This window comes from Staurois parvus, unplaced genomic scaffold, assembly GCF_062004578.1.
Source record: "Staurois parvus isolate SC_StPar_1 unplaced genomic scaffold, SC_StPar_1.0 ptg000013l, whole genome shotgun sequence".
Lineage (NCBI taxonomy): Eukaryota > Metazoa > Chordata > Amphibia > Anura > Ranidae > Staurois > Staurois parvus.
The window spans coordinates 14432508-14455961 of NW_028317809.1; the positions used below are offsets into that span (position 1 = coordinate 14432508).

General features: G+C 40.5%; 1 protein-coding gene across 2 annotated transcripts in view; it reads right to left on the minus strand.

Annotated features, from left to right (window-relative positions):
• Positions 1–23454, minus strand: part of CCDC158 (coiled-coil domain containing 158) — a 123025-nt gene that overhangs the window by 55889 nt on the left and 43682 nt on the right. For both annotated transcript variants that reach the window (XM_089675984.1, XM_089675972.1), the window contains exons 7-10: positions 22696–22769; positions 22467–22577; positions 15257–15359; positions 1544–1654 (exon numbers count right to left, since the gene is read on the minus strand). In XM_089675984.1, the coding sequence (XP_089532110.1) occupies positions 1544–1654; positions 15257–15359; positions 22467–22577; positions 22696–22769 (399 nt within the window). The remainder of the gene's footprint in view (positions 1–1543; positions 1655–15256; positions 15360–22466; positions 22578–22695; positions 22770–23454) is intronic.

The following is a 23454-nucleotide window of genomic DNA, read 5'->3' on the forward strand; positions in this document are numbered from 1 at the left end:
ACAGGCAGGGAGTGCGGGAAGACATTCATAAATGGCCACCCGCTCCTGCACTGCTCCCGTTCAGCCATTTATGTACATGGGCCGGACGGAAAGTGGTTAAGACTTCAAATGAATGATGAGTAATCACCCTTCAAGGCTGGTCTCCACCTGTATCACCTCCACCGCACACTAGCAAGTGCTGGCCCTGTTCGTAGCAGACAACATGGTAGGGAAGAAAAACCTCGATGACCAATCACAGCATGTCACATGGCAGTTGTATACAATGGATGGCTTCATTCCATTGTATACTAGTGTGTCTAGCTGTGAATGGTCACAGCGATCACATGCACAAGCTGGGCCAATCACAGCCCAGCTGTGTCATGTTATTAGCCGTGGGCAAATCACAGCTAAGCACAAAAAAAAAAACCCCTGAATGAATCGATGTCATTCAGGTAAATGCTTGCTTATAGCAAAGTAATTCTGTGCTATAAGCAAATTGTGTAAAAAAAAAATACTGATCACGTCCCCAAAGTAGTACAATGTTACTATGGTAACATTGTACTACTTTGGTCACAGTGAAATATGAAAAAAAAATCTTAAAAAAAAGAAAAAATGTAATAAAAAATTAAAAATAACAAAAAAAATTTAAAAAATGAAAAAAATTATATATTTTTTTCATAATGTCACCAGTCAGTGTCCCTGTTCACCGCCATGCCAGTTATATGATGATGCTGTACTGCACTGGTGACAGTATGTAACAAAAAATGGTGAAAATAATTTATTTAACTTTTTCATTTTCCGAAACATTATGACAAAAAAAATACAACTTCAAAAAACTTGCCATGCCTCTTATGAAGTACGTCAAACTGTCTACTTTGCAAAAAGGGGTCATTTGGGGGATATCTATACTATTCTGACATTCTTGGACCTCAAGAAATTAGATTGGCTCTCAGTACTTCAGGATTGATCAATATTCAGATCTATACCATAGTTTGTGAACTCTATAACTTTCCTACAAACTAAATAATACATCCTAATTTGGGTTATTTTCACCAAAGACATGTAGCAGAATACATCTCGGCCTAAATTTATGAAGAACAATTATTTATTTGTAAACTTTTATAACAGAAACAAAGAAAAACGTGTTTATTTTTCACAATTTTTGTCTTTTTTTGTTAATTTAGCAAAAAATAAAAACCCCAGTGGTGATTAAATACCACCAAAAGAAAGGTCTAGTTGTGTGAAGAAAATGATACAATTTTAGTTTGGGTACAATGTTGTATGACCGTGCAATTGTCATTCAAAGTGTGAGCGCTGAAACCTGAAAAATGGCCTGGGCAGGAAGGTGTAAAAGTGCCCGGTATGGAAGCGGTGAAGCACGGATGGTGGAGTGAAATGCATTAGTTGGAGGGCTATTTTCCCATTTTTGTATATTGTGGAGTGTTTATTTTGAATATGTCCAAAAAAAGGTGATTTTACCGGATGAGCGGCTGACCGGATTTTTCTTCTCTACCAATATTAAGACTTCCCAACTAGATACAGAGCACTCATATTGCATTCTTACATTTAATTCTTGTAGCTGTTTACCAAAATCTTGACTGAGCTGAGCACACTCATTCTGAGCCTTCTCCAGGTTAATATTAGCGATCAATAGCTGCTTATTGAGCTCTTCCACCTGTATCATAAAACAACAAAAAACAATTAAATTTCAAGCACAGTACAGCAGGATGCTATTTTCTCATATATTCATAAAAAGTGTTTAATAGTCAGAAAAAAATAAGTGTTATTTACATGTAAACCTCTTTGTTGATCTTTGACTTAGTAGAAAAGGGTTCCAGTAATGTGAATGTGTAGGCAGGCAGTGTTCTCACTGTGCTATCTACCTTTGTTATTAATACTGGCCTTGCTAGAATCATGAGTACATGTTTATAACATGCATAGGTAAGGCAGGGAGAACAATTAGTACAGTGTTCTGTAAAAACCAGTGGTCCCCAACCTTTTTAGCGCCATGGACAAATTTCTCCACAGATCGGGGGGAAATATGCTACCTGATGCCACTTGACACTCACTAAGGCCAGGTTCACACCTATGTAGTTTGCGTTTGATGTGTTTCTCTAGTGGTTTTTGCGGTGCGTTTTTTATTATTGCATGTGCTTTTTTGCCGCTTTTTTTATGCAGTTTTTTTCCCAACTTGTTGCTGGGCAGAATAAAACGCATCAAAAAAGCACTACATGCTTTTCTGCAGTGTCTCCATTTAAGTCTATAGAATCAAAAACACAATGTTTTGCGTTTTAAAAAGTCCATGACCCTTTCCAAAAAACGCACTGGGTGAAAACGCGAAGATGTGAACCTGTACTATAAAAAAATCACGTTAAATGGACTGCTGTGTGTTTCTGCAAAACGCAGCGGAAAACACATGGGTGTGAACCTAGACTCAAAGGGTTTTCATTGGAGTCTCTTTGCTAATGATCTGTATTTGCAGCTTGTTCTCCAGTGCTAGCATCACTACTTCAGTTTCACCTCAGGCATTAGATTCCCATAATGAGCGCGTAACCTAAATCCCTCAAATGCGTAGTTTACAGTAAGGTTCGCGTTCCTATGAGAAGCCAATATTGCCACTGATTTGACGGGAGATGACGCTCAGGCGGTAATGTGAGTGGCTGTAGGGCTAATTCACACAGGGCTACTGCATTGTAAAACATCTGTCACTGCAAGGACACACAGGAAATGATTGTTTCCTGGGTGTCCCATTCGTACTGCAACACAGCCTATGGTTTCACTGCAACATGTTGCGATAAATTACAGACGTGCTGCATCTTTAGATTGTAAGCTCCACGAGCAGGGCCCTCCTATTCCTTCTGTACTGAAATGCATTGTAATTGTACTGTCTCCCTTTATATTGTAAAGCGCTGCGCAAACTGTTGGCACTATATAAATCCTGTATAATAATAATAATAATAATTTTATCACATTTAATTGCATGGCACTGTACAGCAGCGCAGCCATATGATGTGCTAAATCGTGCACCACACTGCCCCCTACTACAGCTGGGAACGGACAGCTGTCGGAGTGTTAAAGCATTCTAGCAACTCTCGATTCCCATGTGAACTGACTAATACAGATCAAGCCCCCTGCTGTGCAGCGCAGTGATTTAACAGGCCACGGACTGGTACCAGTCCATGGCCCAGGGGTTGGAGACCTCTGCTGTAAACTATACAATTCAATGAGTGTTGTCAGCCGATCGCAGGCTTCAGCCCACTGTCAGCTGAAAACGGGTCACAGGAGTGCAGAACAAAGTGCACTCCTGTGATGCACAGTAGAACTACAGCCAAAAGAGCGTTGGCTGTACTTCTTTAATAAAGGCAGCAGGCTATAAAGCACTCACACAGCTTTCTATCCATTGCAAGAAATGAATAGCTGTTTAAAGCAGAACTTTACCCATAACTACTTGTTAAAAAATAATGTTCTTTAGCAAGGAAACATATATTCACATTAATAATTATGCTACCAAATTAGCATGTGCTGTAAATTGCCTCCATGACTGCTCCTGTTTCTTCTTGCTGGAGGCTGTAATTTTGCAGAAGCCCAGAGTCCCTGGGCAGCAGTAAATCTTTAGGTTGTCAGTAGATCAGCCTCTACAAATTCGACACAGAGCCAAAAAAATATAGAGCAACTAAGCATGTGCAGAGCAGGGTGAGATGGTGTACTACTGGATTTTAAACAGTATAGGCACTTATTTTTATTGTTTTATATACCTATAACTGTAGAAGGGGCAAGCTTGAAGTGTTACAGTAGGAGTGTTAATTTTCACGTTAAATGTTACGTTGGTTTTAGTCTTAGTCTTTTGACTAAAATACCATTTTAGTTTAGCCGTATTTTAGTCATCTGAATTGTTTTAGCTTTAGTCTTATTTTAGTCGACTAAAATAGTTTTAATTTAGTCAATGAAAATATTTTAGTCAATGAAATTGATCCCCAGCCAAACTGTAAATGGCACTGACTTAAAGCGGAGCTCCACCCAAAAGGGGAAGTTCCGCTTTAAGAACTGCTTCCCCGCTCCCCATTAAGGATTGGTACCTGTAGTCTTTTGGGGCAGGTCCCAGAAGACTACAAGACTATTCATGATGTGCAGCGAAACTGTGAAGCTGCCAAACTATCACAGCTGGGTGCCCACACTGAAGATGCCGGCCTCCTGGAATACAGGACGGCCGGTGAAACGAGCTGCAGGGGACACACCACGGCACCGAGGGACAGGTAAGTGGCTGTTTTTGTAGCTGCTGACTTTTTTCTTTTTTATAGGTCGAGTGGAACTCTGCTCTAATTACACCCTTTGTACCCCGAACAATTCTTCTGGCAGTTGTGGCTGCAATCTTTCTCAGTCTACCTGACCTTTGCTTCCACTTCTTAATAGGTGATTTAACAGTACTTATTGGCATATTCAAGGCTTTGGACATCTTTTTATGTCCTTTTCCATCTTTATAAAGTTTTATTGCCTTGTTACGCAGGACTTTTGACAGTTCTTTTCTGATCCCCATGGCTCAGTATCTAGCCTAGTCAGTGCATCCATGTAAGAGCTAACAAACTCATTGACTATTTATACACTGACACTAATTGCAATTTAAAAAGTCACAGATGTGGGACATTAACCTCTAACTGGCATTTTAGCCCGTTGTATCACCTTGTGTGTCTGTACTAAGGCCAAACATTCCAGGGTATGTAAACTTTTGATGATGGCCATTTGGATGATTTCTGTTAACATTATGATTTAAAAAGGAGCCAAACAACTATTTTATTTGATAATAAATGGCTTCATGTGATTATCATCCTTCAATAAAAGCATTTTTTGGCATGATTAGTCATATTTTCAATATCAATGCCAAAATTTCACAATTTCTGCCAGGGTATACAAACTTTTGAGCAGAACTGTAAATGTGTTTTTTTTTTCATTTTGTATTTTTAATAAATTGCAAAGATTTAAAAACGAACTTCTTTCACATTGTCATTATGGGGTATTGTTTGTAGAACATTGAGGAAAAAAATTAATTTAATCCATTTCAGAATAAGGCTGTAACATAACAAAATGTGACAAAAGTTAAGCGCTGTGAATACTTTTTGGAGGTACTGTATGTGTAATAAAATGGAATGACACAGGGAAAAAGTATTGAACACATGAAGGCATTCTTGATAAAAATCTGTTGCCATCAATCTGATGAAGATTAAACAAATGGTGAACATTTCAGCAAAAAAAGTTCTCAAACACAAAGCCAAGGAAACTCTCAATTGGTTCCAAAGAAAGAAAATAAAGCTGCTAGAATAGCCCAGCCAATCACCTCACTTGAATCCAATAGAAAATCTATGGAAAGAACTAAAGGTCAGAGTTCATAGAAGGGGCCCACAGAACCTATAAGATTTGAAAACTATTTGTGTGGAAGAATGGACCAAAATCACACCTGAGCAATGCATGTGACTAGTTTCTCCATACAGGCGGCATCTTGAAGCTGTCTTTACCAATAAAGGATTTTGTACGAAATATTAAATACATTTCAGTTAGTGAGTTCAATACATTTTCCATGTGTAATTGCATTTTATTACACATAACTTAATTTCTGAACTTATTTGTTTTGGTTGCATTGTATGTATGGATTGCATGGGTTGTCACTTACATGTGGTGAAAATGTCATGTCAATAGCACCTTTAGAAATATATTTACCTAGAAAAATGGTGACATGTTCAATACTTATTTTACCCACTATAGTCATGGCCAAAAATATTGGCACCCCTGCATTTCTGTCAGCTAATGCACCACTTCACCCAGCAAATTGTTACATTCTCATGTTTATTTCTTTTGTTTGTATTGATCTGACAGAAAAAAAAGAGGAGAAACAAAAAGCCAAATCTGAGACATTCCACCCAAAACTCCAAAAATGAACTGGACACAATTATAGGCACCCTCAATATATGGCTCCTGCCATATTAATATTTGGTAGCACCCCCCTTGGAAAAAAATAACTGAAATCAATCACTTCCTGTAACCATCTATGAGTTTCTTACGCCTCTCTACTGGAATTTTGGAGAACTCTTCTTTCACCAACTGCTCCAGGTCTCTCAGATTGGAAGGGTTCCTTTTTCCAACTGCTGTTTTGAGATCTCTCCGCAGGGCCTCTATGGGATTGACATCTGGACTCATTGTTGATTAACTCAGTACTCTCCAGTGCTTTGAATTAAACCATTTCTGGGTGCTCTTTGACGTGTGCTTTGGGTCATTGTCCTGTTGTAAGAGCCATGACCTCTGACAGAGACCCAACTAAACTGTCAGTTTTAGCAAAGCCACTAAAAGGACACCTACATTTTCTTTCAATCCCTGTGGCCAGGTCTCTCAGATTGGAAGGGTTCCTTTTTCCAACTGCTGTTTTGAGATCTCTCCGCAGGGCCTCTATGGGATTGACATCTGGACTCATTGTTGATTAACTCAGTACTCTCCAGTGCTTTGAATTAAACCATTTCTGGGTGCTCTTTGACGTGTGCTTTGGGTCATTGTCCTGTTGTAAGAGCCATGACCTCTGACAGAGACCCAACTAAACTGTCAGTTTTAGCAAAGCCACTAAAAGGACACCTACATTTTCTTTCAATCCCTGTGGCCGTTAAATGGCAGGGTGGTTATGTCTCACTTATATGACTAGCCAAAACTGTTTTTTTTTTCCAGTTATTTATTAGAGTAAAATCCTGGTCAGTTTTTTTTTTGTTGCTGTTCCTCATTAGGGAGCTTTTTCTATAATTACTGTTCCAAAGGCAACAGGATGTGGGCAAAAAATTCTTCCAAAATGGGGGGAAAACAGTTGTCATCAATGGCAATTGTAAATTTCTGTATGTTCCCATTATTTCTTATGATCATCAGGACTAATAGAAAAGGTGAATGTCTCCAGAAGAGAAAGAGGTTTTAATATTTCACTACTACATCTGGAAAAAAAAAATGGCTAGAGATACAGTTGAAAGCTATGAAGTGAGCAGTGATTCACAATTTGAGAAAGTCTGCCCAGGCAACAAGGTCAGGCCACACATATAGGTCACCACTTTGGACACATACAAAATAGGACAAAGATTTCCTCACATTGCTTGAGCAACAGCTGGAGGGTGACCTAATACACAAATGATTAGTTATCAGTGGCTATGTTCCAAGCTACATTTTTGTGCAAGCCCCATCATTATCCAGAATGAGCTACCAGTCTGCCCTCTCACCGCATAATACCATGCAAGCTAATTCCGTTCAAATTTATTTTTTAACACTTCAAAATACAGCCTGTTCTGAGACTGAAATCAGGTATTTTATGATAGACAGGAGATGTCTGCAGTTAGGCAAATACAAATGAACAAATAGAAGAAAATAAAAGATAACATGTCAATATGTGAAATAGGTTGGAAGGCTCAGAGAGTTCCTATTAGACTTGGAAGAGAAAAAGCCTGCAATACCATGGTCAAATGATGTAATACAAACTATAAATACAACAGAAGCTGTTACAGGAGTATAAGCGTGTCACGTCTGGAGTTTTGGTTTCATGCCACTGGAGGGAAAGGGCAAAGAAACAGAGTATGTATGACAAGTGATATTAATCTTGTAAGGTCAGCAGAGTAAGTCCAGGCTTCTTAATACAATCTGGCATTTAGCAAGTGTAAAATTAACAAGACAGGTGATACTTTAACTCTTAAAACCACAAATAAGAGATATACAGTGCCTTGAAAATGTATTCATACCCCTTGAAATTTTCCACATTTTGTCATGTTACAACCAAAAATGTGAATGTATTTTATTGGGATTTTATGTGCTAGACCGGGTGTCGGCAACCCGCGGCTCCAGAGCCGCATGTGGCTCTTTTTCACATTTGCTGCGGCTCCGGAGCACACTGCCCACCAGGTGACAGGCAATAGGGTTGCCGTAGCTCAGTGGTCGGCAAGCCGCGGCTCTTTTAACCTCCCTGGCGGTTTTCCCGAGTGTAGCTCGTGGTAGAATTTCTATACCACGAGCTACACTCAGGCTTACCATGCGGCGCTGCTCTGGGGGTCCCTGCAGCACTTACCTTGTCCTTCGTTCCCGCGATGTGTCCCCTGCAGCGTCCCCGGCCATCTCCTCCGGCCGATGCCGGCATCCGGCTTCTGTGTTCCAGTCCCCGTGACGTCGGGACGTACGGGCGCCGCCGGCGGCGGGAAATTTAAAAAATTTAAAAAATGTCTTTTTTTTTTTTTTCAATTTTCAATAGTAAAACATTGCTGTTTCATCCCATTTCACATACATATTGTCCCTAGTGCTTTGTCCTGTGCCCTGCCTGCATTTTGTCTGTTCTTTCTGCCTGGAAACTTAGAAAAGTCCATGGCGTCCAAAAAGCGTCCCTTTAGGTCAAAAGCGGTTTTAGACCGGCTAGAGAACAGCGATAGTAAATCAGAACCACTTGCAGAATTGAGTGATAATGATTTGTGGGGAAATTTTCCTAAAAATTACAGCCTACAATAAAAAACTATTTCCATGCGAAAAAATGGTACCGCTTTCAGCACAAAAAATCGGAAGGAATCATACCGCCAGGGAGGTTAATGCAGCTCTTCTGTGTGCCGGGCGCCCGCTCCCCTCCCTCCTCTCGGGCGGCCGCCCCAAAAGTCAGGACTCTGCAGCTAGCCTAGCAATGGGCAAACTACGGCCCGGCGGACCTTATAATCCGGCCCGCGGAGCGTGGCAAACATTGGCTGTCAGGATGTAGGCGGGGCAGCGTGACGAACTCCTCTCCTCTCACAGTCCGCCCTGAAGACCAGAACTGCGCGGGAACACGGCGAGAGGAACGCGCGGAGTACAGGTAAGTGAATTGACACAATATGGGAATGAATTACTATAGGGGGGATGAATTACTATAGGGGGGATGAATTACTATAGGGGGGATGAATTACTATAGGGGGGATGTATTTTCAGTTTTAAAAATGTGGCTCTCAAAATAAATTTTAATCGTGGTTTTGGCGAGATTTGGCTCAGTTGAAAAGGTTGCCCACCACTGACCTAAGGCTATGATTGTGATTATGACGATACACTGTGGCCCTGATTAACCCTTTGCTTACTGGGCCCTTAAACCCCCTTCATGACCAGAGCGCTTTTTGCAATATATGCAGTGTCGGATTTGTTTTAAATGTTGCAATGGTTTTGCGGCTCCCAGTCTTTTTTTCCCTCTCGGAAACGGGTCCAAGTGGCTCTTTATGTCTTAAAGGTTGCAGACCCCTGTGCTAGACCAACAAAAAGTGGCACATAATTGTGAAGTGAAAGGAAAATGATAAATGGTTTTCAAAATGTTTACAATAAATATCGAAGTGTGGCGTGCATTTGTATTCAGCCCCCCTGAGTCAATACTTTGTAGAACCACCTTTCGCTGCAATTACAGCTGCAAGTCTTTTTGGGGATGTCTCTACCAGCTAACTCAAGCTCTGTTAGATTGGATGGAGAGCATCTGTGAACAGCAATTTTCAAGTCTTGTCACAGACTTTCAATCAATTTAGGTCTGGACTTTGACTGGGTCATTCTAACACATGAATATGCTTTGATCTAAACCATTCCATTGTAGCTCTGGCTGTATGTTTAGGGTCGTTGTCCTGCTGGAAGGTGAACCTCCACCCAGTCTCAAGTCTTTTGCAGACACTAACAGGTTTTCTTCTAAGATTGCCCTGTGTTTGGCTCCATCCATCTTCCCATCAACTCTGACCAGCTTCCCTGTCCCTGCTGAAGAAAAGCATCCCCACAACATGATGCTGCTACCACCAGGTTTCCCGATGGGGATGGTGTGTTCGGGGTGATGTGCAGTGTTAGTTTTCCACCACACACAGCATTTTGCTTTTAGGCCAAAAGTTCAATTTTGGTCTCATCTGACCAGAGCTCCTTCTTCCACATGTTTGCTGTGTCCCCCACATGGCTTCTTGCAAACTGCAAACAGGACTTTTTATGGCTTTCTTTCAACAATGGCTTTCTTCTTATCACTCTTCCATAAATTCCAGTTTTGTTGAGTGCACGACTAACAGTTGTCCTGTGTACAGATTCTCCCACCTGAGCTGTGGATCTCTGCAGCTCCTCCAGAGTTACCATGGGCCTCTTGGCTGGTTCTATGATTAATGCTCTCCTTGCCTGCCCTGTCAGTTTAGATGGCCGGCCATATCTTGATAGGTTTGCAGTTGTGCCATACTCTTTCCATTTTCGGATGATGGATTGAACAGTGCTCCATGTTCAAAGCTTTGGATATTTTTTTTTTTAACCTAACCCTGCTTTTAATTTATCCACAACTTTATTCCTGACCTCTCTGGTGTGTTCCTTGGCCTTCATGATGCTGTTTGTTCTCTAATGTTCTCTAAGAAACCTTTGATGGCTTCACAGGACAGCTATATTTATACTGAGATTCAATTACATACAGGGGGACTCTATTTACTAATTAGGTGACTTCTGAAGGTAATTGGTTCCACTAGATTTTAGTTAGAGGTATCAGAGTAAAGGAGGCTGAATACAAATGCACACCACACTTTTCAGATATTTGTAAACAATTTTGAAAACCATTTATCATTTTCCTATCATTTCCTGAGAACAGAGGGAATGTGATCACTTATAAAATAAGGAAAAAAAGGTATTTATATTTTTTTATATCTATACACTAAAGTGTTGTCTTTCAAACTTGTTAGTGAAACAGTCACATACCAATATACATAGTGCCTTGAAAAAGTAATCATACCCCTTGAAAATATCCACATTTTGTCATGCTACAACTAAAAACGTAAATTTATTTTATTGGGATTTTATGTGATAGACCAACACAAAGTGATACACAGTTTTAAAGTGGAAGGAAAATGTCACTCTCTAGATGTACAAAGCTGGTAGAGACATAACCAAAAAGACTTGCAGCTGTAATTGCAGTGAAAGGTGATTCTACAAGTATTGACTCAGGGGTGCTGAATAAAAATGCACGCCACACTTTTCACATATTTACTTGTAAAAATGTTGAAAACCATTTATCATTTTCCGCCCTCTTCACAATTATGTGCCACTTTCTGTTGGTCTATCACATAAAATCCCAATAAAATACATTTACGTTTCTGGTTGTAACATGACAAAATGTGGAAAATTTCAAAGGGTATGAATACTTTTTCAAGGCACTGTATATATTGGTATGTGATTGTTTCTCTAACAAGTTTTCAAAAATATGGAAAAGATTCTGAAGCAGCAATCTAATTAGTTGCTTTCTGTATCTAGCCACCACCATAATATCTGATCCTCGGCTGGATCATAAATGGGACATGGTAATGAGCTATGAGGAGACTCTGGCTATGGTAGATGTTTAGGAATCTGTAGGATCCAAGTGGTCTATTTGTATTTTAATAATTTAATAAACAATTTTGTTTACTTAAAAAAAAAAAAAAAAATCATAGCATAATCTCATTTGTACCAGTAAAGTTTGTACATATATATATTTTTTATTTTATATGTTGAGGCTATACAATATTTTGGATGAGGTGCACAGGTAGTAATCTCTCTTTAGTGTAGGTGACTAATGAGATTTGATCCCTGGAACCACAAATTTATAAACGCGAACAAAGACCCTAGATAACAGCTGGACCTACAGGCATAGATAGGTAGACTATCCTATGATTGGCATCAGTTTCTTCCTAAGCATGCATGCCCGTAATGCCCAAGTACGCATGTTATAGGTGAACTCCAGGCAAACAGCTAAATGCACACAATAAATGCATTTAAAGCTGTTTTACCTGCCAAAGAATTTGGTACTGAGATTTATACAGCTCAGCCACAGAGCACTGTCCTGGTGTAAATTCGACCTTTTGGTTGCCACACATTCTTCAATTTTATTTTTTGACTGATGTACATATTTGGTCAAAACAATTGAATCTGCAAACAGTCAAATAACCATAACTTCCCTTCCTGACTGATTTAGACTCCATTTAGATTGGATTCAAAATGAGTTGGCCAAGGTGGAAAGTTATCGATCAATTTGCATTGATCAGCCACACTGAGATACTTTGTTAATAATACGATTGTTTTTCAGTCGATCCAATTGTAAGATTACATGGTGGAAACAGAGATGCATAAGTTCTGATCATATTTTATATATCGATTTAAATTCACTTCCCCATGTTTGGCATATTGATTGAATGAGCTGATGACTATATATCAATTGTTCCTACCGGGAGAGATCGATCTGAAAAGAAACTAAACAAAATTTCCTAAATTTCCTGTCTAGATCTGTTGGCTGAGAATTAAATAACAGCTCATCACCTGCAGAAATAGACTAGTAATCATTTTATATCTGTTTTTTATTTTGGGTACTTATATAGCGCAGACAATTTACACAGTGCTTTACATCTATATTGTACATTCACATCAGTCCCTGCCCTCAAGGAGCTTACAATCTAAGGTCCCTAACTTACATTCTTATATACATATACTAAGGCCAAGTTAGGCAGGAGCCATTTAACCTACCAGCAAGTCTTTGGAGTGTCGGAGGAAACTGGAGTACCCGGAGGAAACCCATGCAGGCAGGATTTGAATCGATGACCATAGTGCTGCCAGGCGGAAGTGCATGCCTTACAGCAAAACACTGCACTATCAAGCCATATTTAACTCTTGCAATCCCTAAATAGCCTAAAAACTCTACAGCATAAACAAAATAGAAACATTTGCTTGTATGTTTTATTTTTATTATTTATGTATTTACTTTGTATGAGCATAAGAGCCTTTTCATTGTACTGTATATTAGAGGCTCCTTTAGAGCGGGGTCAGCAACCAGTAGATCTTGGTCACAACGTGACTGGTAGATCATGGTCAGGGCGGCTTGCTGACCTGCCATTCCAGAGCATCAGAGTGCAATGCAGAGGGACTACTTGTAAAGTTGCAGCTGTAGTAGGGAGCAAGAGCTGCATAAGTTGATGTCTCTTCCATAGTGCTGGCATCTACACCCTGTCATGGTTGGTGGGTGTAGCACTTGCCAAACATGACCCATTCAAGTAAATGAGGCCACTCTGCAAACGCCCTGGAATTGTGTGCAATACAGCAAACAAGGGGTTAAATAGGCAGCGGTGTGTTGCTTTCTCACCACCTGCTTTAACCCCTTGGACCCCACAGAAGCATACAGTTGTGGGGCACTTGCAGAATGGCCCCATTTACTAGAATGGGTCTCGACAAACAGGCGGTAGCACATACCAAAAGCAGCCGGGGGGTGTAATTCCTGATGCGGCTTGTGTATACCTTTGGCTGCTGCCCCCAATTTTACATGTGCTCGAGCCCTATGAGTGCCGCTGCCGGATGCAACTAAGGGATCATTTACAAGTGCAGCAGACACTAGTGCTCCTCTGAAAAGTGATCCGAGTGTGTTTGACAGGTGGTGATTGCCTTGCAAAGCATGCGAATGTGACACGTTAGTATTGCAATTAGAGGTTTAAATCAGGTGTGAGAAGATGACACTGTCCGACACTGTGCCCAGTGATCTTTGACTTGGACCTACTTGACTTGTTCAGATAGATCTCCACCTCTTTAAGGTTGCCTATCCCTGCTTTAGAGGCTTTTGTCATTTTATTTCATGTACTGTATTTATTATTTACATGAATGTAGTTACATTTAACATCTATCTGTTTGGTAAATAGATGCTGTAGCATAACCTTAAGCCCCTGTTCACACTGCATGAGAATTAGAAATCATGCGACTTCACTTGAAGTCACATGATTTCAAAGTCACATGTCAATGCGACTTCGGGTGCGACTCCAGAAACAAGAACTCCAGGCAGGAACTACTTTTCAAATAGGTGCGACTCCAACAAATTTGCAGTCACCCCGATTAGAACATTTGTTGGGAATGCAGCAGCATGTACTATATAGTATTGTGTGTTAATATCACTTGACCAGTAGATGGCACTGTACACTAAGGTTACCAGTTGTGCATATGTGTAAAACTTGTTGGTTCTCTCTCTTTCTTCTCTCTCTCTTCTAAACCAAGATGTCTGCTGTTACAGTCTGCTGTTGCAACTTAAGCCACACAAGTAAACCAAGTTCTGCCTCATCATAAGCTACCAGTGTCTTCTATAACACATAACCAACAACATTTCCATTGCTGATCATTGGATGTGATTTGTCATGCAATTTGAACAGTTGCATCAGTGTGAAACAGGGCTTAGGGCCTTTTTACACTGTTCCATTGAAAAAATGCAGTAAAAACGCATATGTGTCTTTGTTGTGTTTTTTGGTGTGTTTCCAGTGTGTTTTCTGGTTGCCAGACTCCAATTAGGCACCTGTGAAATATGGACGTGTGGCCTAAAAAGCACACCAAAGACACAATCACGGTGTGTTTTTGATGCATTTTCCATTCATTTCAATGGGGAGATGCTTTTTAAACATGCACCTAAAATGCAGCATGCAGGATCTTTAAAAATACACTTCACCCACAGCACATTGATGTAAAGAGCTCCATAGGATTTAAAGGAATACATTTTTTTATGCATTCTTGTTCCATTTTTTAAACACTCACACCGTGCGATTTTAGGTGTGATTTCTGAATTGAAATTGCACCTGAAATCGCATCAAATGAATGTGAATGTCAGTGTCTTAACATGTGCGATTTGCTGCAGTGTGATTTCTAAAGTAGTTCTTGCATTGCTTTTTCTGCAGTTTATTGTGATTTCACATACATAGAATATAATGGAAATCGCAAAGCAAATGCAAAGAAATCATTAAAAATCTTCACAAGTTTCCATAAAGTCTTCAGAAATCGCACCAGAAAGTGTGCTGAAATTGCACACAAATCTTGTGGATTTTAATTCGCTGACCGGTGACTAGCGGTCATCAAAAACGGATTAGCGTGAAAGGGCCCTAAGGCTTAGTTCACACTGGCAGAGGCCCACAGTAAAAAACAAGTATTCACACTGCAGTACTGACACGTACGTTTGCTGTTTACCTTACTGCCAAATGGGGCAGTTCAGACTAGTGCGTTTGCATGGCTTTAGCTCAGCCTCTTGTGATTGGGCAGGAATTACGCTTTCCAAACGCACTCGTTAAAGTCAATGGGACCACCTCTCAACCATACACCGAATGCCGCTATAGCCTAAAGTATCCTTGGGATCAAAAGCCAGGTGAACCAATATTGCTTTCTGAATGCCTGCAAACTGGCTTAAATTCGTAATCTGAAAAACTTTCTACCACAGATTGCTTTTCAGAGCCTGCCACCCTGAAAGAAGTCTTTTAGTGTCCTACAAACATATTTGTACTCTAACCTTGTCTTTATAAGTTCTCTTGCAGCTTCTTAGCTCAGAGCGTTGTTCAGACATTACAGATTCCAGGTTTGCTATATGATCCTTATGTTCTGTGTTCTGTTGCCTAAAAATAAATTATTTCAAACAAAATGAGAGCTGAAAGCTATTAGTAGTACTTGAAACTCATCATTTTGAATACAGTAGGCAATAGCTAAAACAACTGTCAGGGTTTATTTCCATCTATTGGGGAGAATTTCCTCTACTTCCTGTCCTATAGGCACAACAGGAAGTGAGAGGAAATCTATTCAAAGTGAAAGAAATGCCCACTTAGACAAGTGTCTCCAGAATAGGTGTCATCATTACAAGAATCCCCATCTATTCCTTTTCCAGTCACAACTTCCAGTTTTGGATTTACCCCAAATGTTTTGTCCTAGGGACAATGGTTACTGGGACAAACAGAGAAGGTAAATACCCCAGTGGAAACAAAGATATGAATAAAAACCTAAATGGTCTAGAACAAGGATCTCCAAACTTTCTAAAGGAAGGGCCAGTTTACTGTCCTTCAGACTTTAGGGGGTCCAGACTGTGCTCAGTGGGAGTGAACAATGTCCCATCTTTTGTATTAGGGGGAGTAGTAGTTCCCAATCGTTGGTGTTAGTTGGAGGAAGAGTGCCTCCTCATTTGTGTCAGTTGGAGGAATAGTGCCTCCTCATTGGTGTCAGTTGGAGGAATAGTGCCTCTTCATTGGTGTCAGTTGGAGGAATAGTGCCTCCTCATATGTGTCAGTAGAAGGACAAGTGCCTGATTGTTGGTGTCAATGGAAGGAATTATGTCCCATTGTTGGCATCAATGGGATTAATAGTGCCCTATGGTTGATGTTAGTGGCAGGAATTATGCCCTAAAGGGCCAGATAAAGGCTAGCAAAGGGCCACATCCAGCCCCAGGGCTGCAGCTTGGAGACCACTGTTCTAGAACACCATGTCACTTGTGACATTTAAATAAAGTTCTATAAAACAAAAAAAGTAAACAGTTAAATGTGCCGGTAATGTCACACTATCACTGTCCCACAGCACACAAGAGCAGAGTGGCTCATTGGTGTGAACAGGCCCTTAGGTTTTTCTTAGGTTTTTCTCTCTTGCCCATTGTTGAGATTTTCCTTCAGTTCCTGCTCTAGTGGCAAGGTTTTTTCCAAACAGGAAGTTACAGAAATTCTGCATTGGAAACACAGATAGAAATGAAAAGCAGGCAAGAGTTCTAACCTTCCTCTAGTCTACAAAAAGCTAAGAGTTTTTGCTGTTGTCTGTGTCCCTGTTGAAGACTAACCAGGACAGGAAGCCAGAGAAAATCTCCCCAATGGAAGTCAAAACACCAGTAGGAACCTGACAGAAGAAAACATTTTTGTCTGGAAATACATTTTAACTATGCTAAAGAATTGTTAATAATTTAAACATTTTATTTAGTGCACACTTTGAGAAATAAAATATCAAATGGTTTCATTTTAAACATAGATATGTGGTTGGCCAGGATGTAACATCCACAATGATGCATCATTTTTAAACAGAGAGCCAAAATGTCAGAGCCAAAAGGTACAAAAATACAACAATTATTAACCCTTTTGCTGCCAGAGCCGTTTTTGCATTTTTTTTGCACACATTTAAAAATGATTTCAGGCCCAGAGATTACACAAATCCCCAAATATTATATATTTTCTGAAAGCAGACACCCTAGAAAATAAAATAGTGTAGTTCCAATTTTTTATGTCACACAATATTACCGCAAAACATTTCAGTAAAAACACACTAAAGTTAATTCTAGGGCACACAAACGAAATAAATTACGCACATGTTTCGTAAAATATAAAAGATGAGGTTGCGCCGAGCAAATAGATACCCAACATGTCAAACCTTAAATTTGCATGTGCCTATGAAATGGTGACAAACTTCAGTACCCTATATTTTCTATAGCCGATGCTTCAAAAGCCCCTATAAGTCAGCAGTTTGGTGTTAGGGAGGAGGTCTGCCTGTCAGTTTAATACACAATCCCAGTGGCTGCAGCCATCAGATTGTGTTTAAACTCTGCTGCTGTCAGGTCCGTACGACCCGGCGAACGGGTTAAAGTGGAGATAAAGGCAAACCCTAACTAACTCTAAGCCTAGAGACATTCTAAGCCAAATCTATCAAGCCCTGTAAATAAAAAATCGCTATACTTACCTGTTCTGCAGCTGCTCCGGTCCAGTCTTCAGCGGTGCTCTGTGTGCAGGAGAAAGCAGGAGAAAGCTGACAACGGCTGGCAAATGCCTGGGAAGTGAAGTCACCCATACACATACTATGAGGCTTCCATTGTCAACTGCTTCTCTGCACACCAGTTAACAGTTCAACCGGGGACCAGAGCAGCTGCAGAAAACAGGTACGTAAAGCAATTTTTTTCTTTACAGGGCTAGGTAGATTAGGTTTAGAATGTGGCTGAAAGTAGGTTTAGATTTAGTTAGATTTTGCTTTTATTTCCACTTCAAATTCCCTTGAGGGAACATTTGACCTAGCCCTAAGTTCAATGGGACTGTACACAGAGATATTTCTGTCCTTGCTCCACTGACTTACCGGGATCCACCACCATAAATAAATTAAATTTTTCTATGTAGAGAAATATTGAGATTCACAGTATGATATTTTCTGGGATTAATAGGTGGTCAGTGGGAAAGTGAGGGATAGTGCAGGCATATATTTTTGCTCTGTGTACAATCAAAAGTTGTAGAACTTGATACACCAAACGTTATGAATTTTCTAAAAATGATTTTTAATTAAACTTTTTATTTTACATGTGTTTGTGTCTTAAACATCTGACATTTTGGTTCTCTTTTTAATAACTAAAACGGGTATATAAAATAAATAAAAATATTATTGTCATTAAAAGGGGCAGCACAGCCAGGGGTAGCTTTGGCAACTATCATCTTGGCTAAAGTAAATGTCTGCGAGCAATATCCATCTGTACTATCACACATGCCATGTATGAATGCTAATTCATCCTGCACTGCTATATGGTAAATGTCTGCGAGCAATATCCATCTGTACTATCACACATGCCATGTATGAATGTGAACACACCCTGCACTGCTATATGGTAATCTATACTACTTTTAAAATCCACCTCTGACTGAAGCTGATTCATAACTATCAGTGTTTTTATTGGTAATTCTTACTGCTTCCAAAATCTCTAACTCTGTCCATATTACTGTGGTGTTTATTTTGTTCTTATTGTATAACCCAAATTTATGAGCTGATCCTAATCTTTACAACTCTGCCCTCCTGCTCTCTTGTTGTCTCTTGTAGTCCTCCTTTGGCATGAGACGTTTGCCCTGCTAGCCATATGTCTCTGCTATGCATTCCTAATTGATTAATTGTCAATACCCCCACCCAACTCAGTATAAATGTAGGCCTTCCTTAGGGAAGTCACAGCCAGGGGTAGCATTGGTAACTATCATCTTGGCTAAAGTATTGATCTTGGTTTAAGTATTGAGCATTGCACTTCGGCTCTGCACTTCAGTAAATGCACAAAGCGAGAAGCCACAGAAGACAACTTCAAATACTAAACAGACTGCAGATGACCTGTTTTCCCATCCAGCTCTTTCAGCTCTTACCCAGTCTGCTTCTTCATCTCGCCACTCTGTAACATGCACTCCCTACTCCTCCTTCTCACAGTTATATCCTTTCTCTTTAAACTCTCTCTCCTTCACCCCTCTTCTCCACCCCACAGCTTATATATATCACCCTCACTCCTGTCTTCACCTTATTCCTGCACTCATCAACTTCTGCTAATCTGAGCCCACATACTAATAAAACATCCAGGACACTGGGACCTGTCCCTCCATATAAGTCATACTCTCATATTACCTCTCTCACCCTTCTGCTTCTCCTAACATCTGGAGACATTTTCCCAAATCCTGGACCGCCATCTTTTTCCTTTGACCAATACACCCGGCACACCCTATCCTCTAACAGCGGTCGCAATCCACACAATCTGGTTGCTATTCCTCTTCTTCCTAGACCGAACCAGCCTCCCCTTTTCCTGTGCCCTTTGGAATGCCCGCTCTGTCTTTAACAAACTCACCTCTGTCCATGACCTTGTTATCACAAACTCCTTTAACCTACTTGCAATTACAAAAACCTGGCTTCATGAATCTGACTTTCCCTCTCCTGCTGCCCTCTCCCATGGTGGTGTCCTCTGGACTCACTCTCCCAGGCCTAGTGGATGGAAAGGAGGTGGAGTTGGAATCCCCCTATCCCCACAAGGCACTTTTAAGGTCCTTCATGCACCTCCCTCTCTGTCCCTCTCCTCATTTTCAGTTCACTGTATTTGTCTATTCTCCCCAGTTTCTTTAAGAATTGCTGTGATCTATCGGCCTCCTGGACCAATATCAAGCTTCCTTGATGACTTCTCTGCCTGGCTGCCTTATCTTCTCTCTTCTGAAATTCCTACAATAATTCTTGGTGACTTCAACATCCCTGTTAATCTTAACACTCCTGCTACTTCTAAACTCCTAAGCCTAACCACTTCTTTTGACCTAAAACAATGGACACATGCTTCTACTCACTCCAATGGTAACTCCCTCGACCTTGTATTCTCCTACCTATGCATTCTTTGCAACCTCACCAACTTTCCTTTTCCTCTCTCTGATCACTCTCTAATTAGTTTCACTCTCTCCTTGGCTTCCTCCTCGTCTTCCAACTACCAAACAGTTACCCGTAGAAACCTTTGCTATCTTAACCCCTCTCCAGGGGCGGACTGACAACTCATGGGGCCCCCGGGCAATAGGGGATCATGGGATCCCTGTGTCCTTGATCAAACTCAAAAAGCCTATGAAAAAGGTACCAGAGGCATCTCATGGGGTCCCCTACTGACCCCGGGCCCTCGGGCAGTGCCCGAGTTTCCAAATGGTCAGTCCGCCCCTGCCCCTCTCTTCTTTTTTTGGCAACAGATTGTCTCTATGACAAAATCTCAGCCCTGTCCTGCCCCAACCTGGCCACTTCTGTCTACAAAAGTTCACTGTCATCCATCGTGGACATTGTCCCTGGCAAACAGACAATACCAAATGCCTCAAAAATTGTAGCCGTGCTCTGGAGCATTGATGGCGTAAGACTAAGACCAAGCAAGACTTCGAAAAATATAAATCTGCCCTTCAAAAATACAGCTCCTGTCTCCACACTGCCAAACAGACCTATTTTATCACTATCATTAACACCCTCTCATGCAATCCCCGTCAACTCTTTTCTACCTTTAACTCTCTATTTCATCCTTTTTTACCTCCACTCACTAACTCACTCACTGCCCAGGAGATTGCTAATCACTTCAAAAATATGATTGATACAATTTGTGATGAGATCTCCACTGTACAGATATCTCCCTCACCCTACACTCCTTGTCCACCTGCACAATATATACTTCCCTTGTTTAACCAAGCTACTATAGAGGAGGTTGGTAAACTTTTTTCTAAAGCCCACCTAACCACCTGTCCTCTGGACCCTGTTCCCTCGCAAATACTACGGTCACCCTGTGGCTCTATCCTTCACTCTTTAACTCATATCTTCAATCTCTCCCTTTCTACTAGCATCTTCCCCAACTCTCTAAAGCATGCGCTAGTCACCTCCCATACTTGAAAAGGCCTCACTAGACCCCACCAATCTTAGCAACCTAAGACCCATCGCCTTATTCCCCTTTGCCTCCAAACTCCTTGAACGTCTAGTCTACAACCGGCTGAGCTGTCAGCTTATTGAGAATAACCTTCTTGATCCACTTAAGTCTGGATTTCGCCCACAACACTCCACAGAAACTGCTGTCCTAAAATTCACAAACGACTTGCTAACCACTAAAACTAATGGTCACTATTCCGTACTCTTACTCTTGGACCTCTCCGTTGCCTTTGACACAGTTGACCACCCCTTCCTCCTCAAAAAACTCTGTTTACTTGGTCTTCGTGACTGTACTCTCCGTTGGTTTTAATCTTACCTATCTCACAGCACCTTCAGTGCCACTTACAACTCTACCTCCTCCTCTCCTACTCCTCTTACTGTCGGGGTCCCCCAAGGTTCTGTGTTTAGACCTCTCATATTCTCAATCTACACCTCTTCCTTGGGTCAGTTGATAGCTTCCCATGATTTCCAATACCATTTCTATGCTGATGACACACAAATCTGTCTCTCTACTCCTCAACTCCTCACGTATCACCAATTTACTGACAGACATATCAGACTGGATGTCACACCACTTCCTAAAACTCAGTCTATCCAAAACTGAGCACATAATATTTCCTCCCCCACGTGCCTCTTCCCCTGATTTCTCGGTCAGAATCAATAGCACCACTATTGACCCATCCCCGCATGCCATAGTGCTAGGGGTAACCCTGGATTCTGAACTATGCTTTCAGGCCCACATTCAATCCCTTTCCAAATCATGCCGCCTCAACCTCCGCAACATCTCCAGAATACACCCCTTTTTAACCAAAGCTCCTATTTCACTCCCTGGTTATCTCTTGCCTCGGCTACTGCAACTCCCTCCTCATTGGCTTACTTTTACATAGGCTATCCCCCCTCCAGTCTATCATGAATACTGCTGCCAGGCTCATCCACCTTACCAACTCTTCAGTGTCTGCTGCCCCTCTCTGCTAATCCCTCCACTGGCTTCCACTCTCTCAATGAGTAAAATTCAAAATACTAACAACAACTTACAAAGCCATCCACAACTCTACCCCCAGCTACATCACTAACCTGGTCTCAATATATCAACCAAACCACTCTCTTTGATCCTCCCAAGACCTTCTGTTCTCTAGTTCCCTTGTCACCTCCTACCATGCCTGCCTCCAGGACTTCTCCCGAGCTTCTCCCATCCTATGGAACTCCCTACCCCAATCTGTCCGACTATCTCCTAATCTATCCACCTTTACATGATCCCTGAAACCGTTCTCTATAAAGAAGCCTATCCTGCTTCTAAGTAAACTGTCTTTTATTTCCTTCATCAGCTCATCCCCCCACAGCTATTACCTTTTCTATCAGTCAACTCTTCCTCCTAGATTGTAAGATCTAATGAGCAGGGCCCTCTGTTTCCTCTTGTACCAAATTGTATTGTAACTGTTATGTCTACTTTGATTTTGTAAAGCGCTGCACAAACTGTTGCCACTATATAAATCCTGTATTATAAAAAAAAAATAATTATAATAATAATAATAAAAATTAATAAATACTGGAATGTTTTCAGCTGATTCTGCATAGTCTTGGCTTGGCTCTTAGCAGTGTTCATTTCATGGCTCTTTGCTGCCATCTCCTGTTCATGTTTGTTAGTTAAATTATCACACCTAAAGTCAGAAGAAAACAAAGTAACATTGTATTAGTATCTTCATAATTATTAGCATAAAAGAAGAAAAGGGAACAAACATGAGTTTTGCATTCATTATCAATAATAATAAAACTCACCTCTCCTGACACTGTTTTAAACTGTTCTCTTTATCTTCTAATTCCTTGTTTAAAACACTAAGATGGCTTTCAGTCTAAGGGAAGCAAAATACTGCAATCAATGTTTGGTGTCTCGGTCAGGCTATGGATATTCAATGATGTACATATTCAACACTGTAAAAGACCATAGAAACAAAACAAAACACATCTGCTGTGATATATATATATATATATATATATATAAAACAGTAAATTAATTGTTTATTTATGGTTAAAATATATATTGAATTTACGTAAGTGTTACTGAGACACATTTCTTATAAAATTTGAATAAGGAACATCTCATCGACCAATAAATGCCCTCTTGTATCTACTAGTGCTTTATTTGAAGAACAAACTCTAATATACTGGCTAATTCACTTTGAGGACAAGCCTCTACATTATAGCCAGCTGTACAATGCCTTTATATACCCTCTTCATTAACCAGCACACTTCCAAAGGTGACCCCTACTCAATTAGCATATAATAAAATTACAATGTTTGAGCCTAAATTGACATAATATATTTCATTTCTTTTTCTTGTATCTTACAACCTAATAAAGCAACCGCATATTAATTGTCATATGCACTATGGGAAGCCACTATATTGAACACAGATTGGGCGTCTGAAGTGGTAATGCAAACACGTTAATGTGAGAGGTATTGTTCCATATGGGATATTATTTACATATAATGGTTTGTGCAGCACCTATGTTTACAACAGCATCCCATATTGCATAT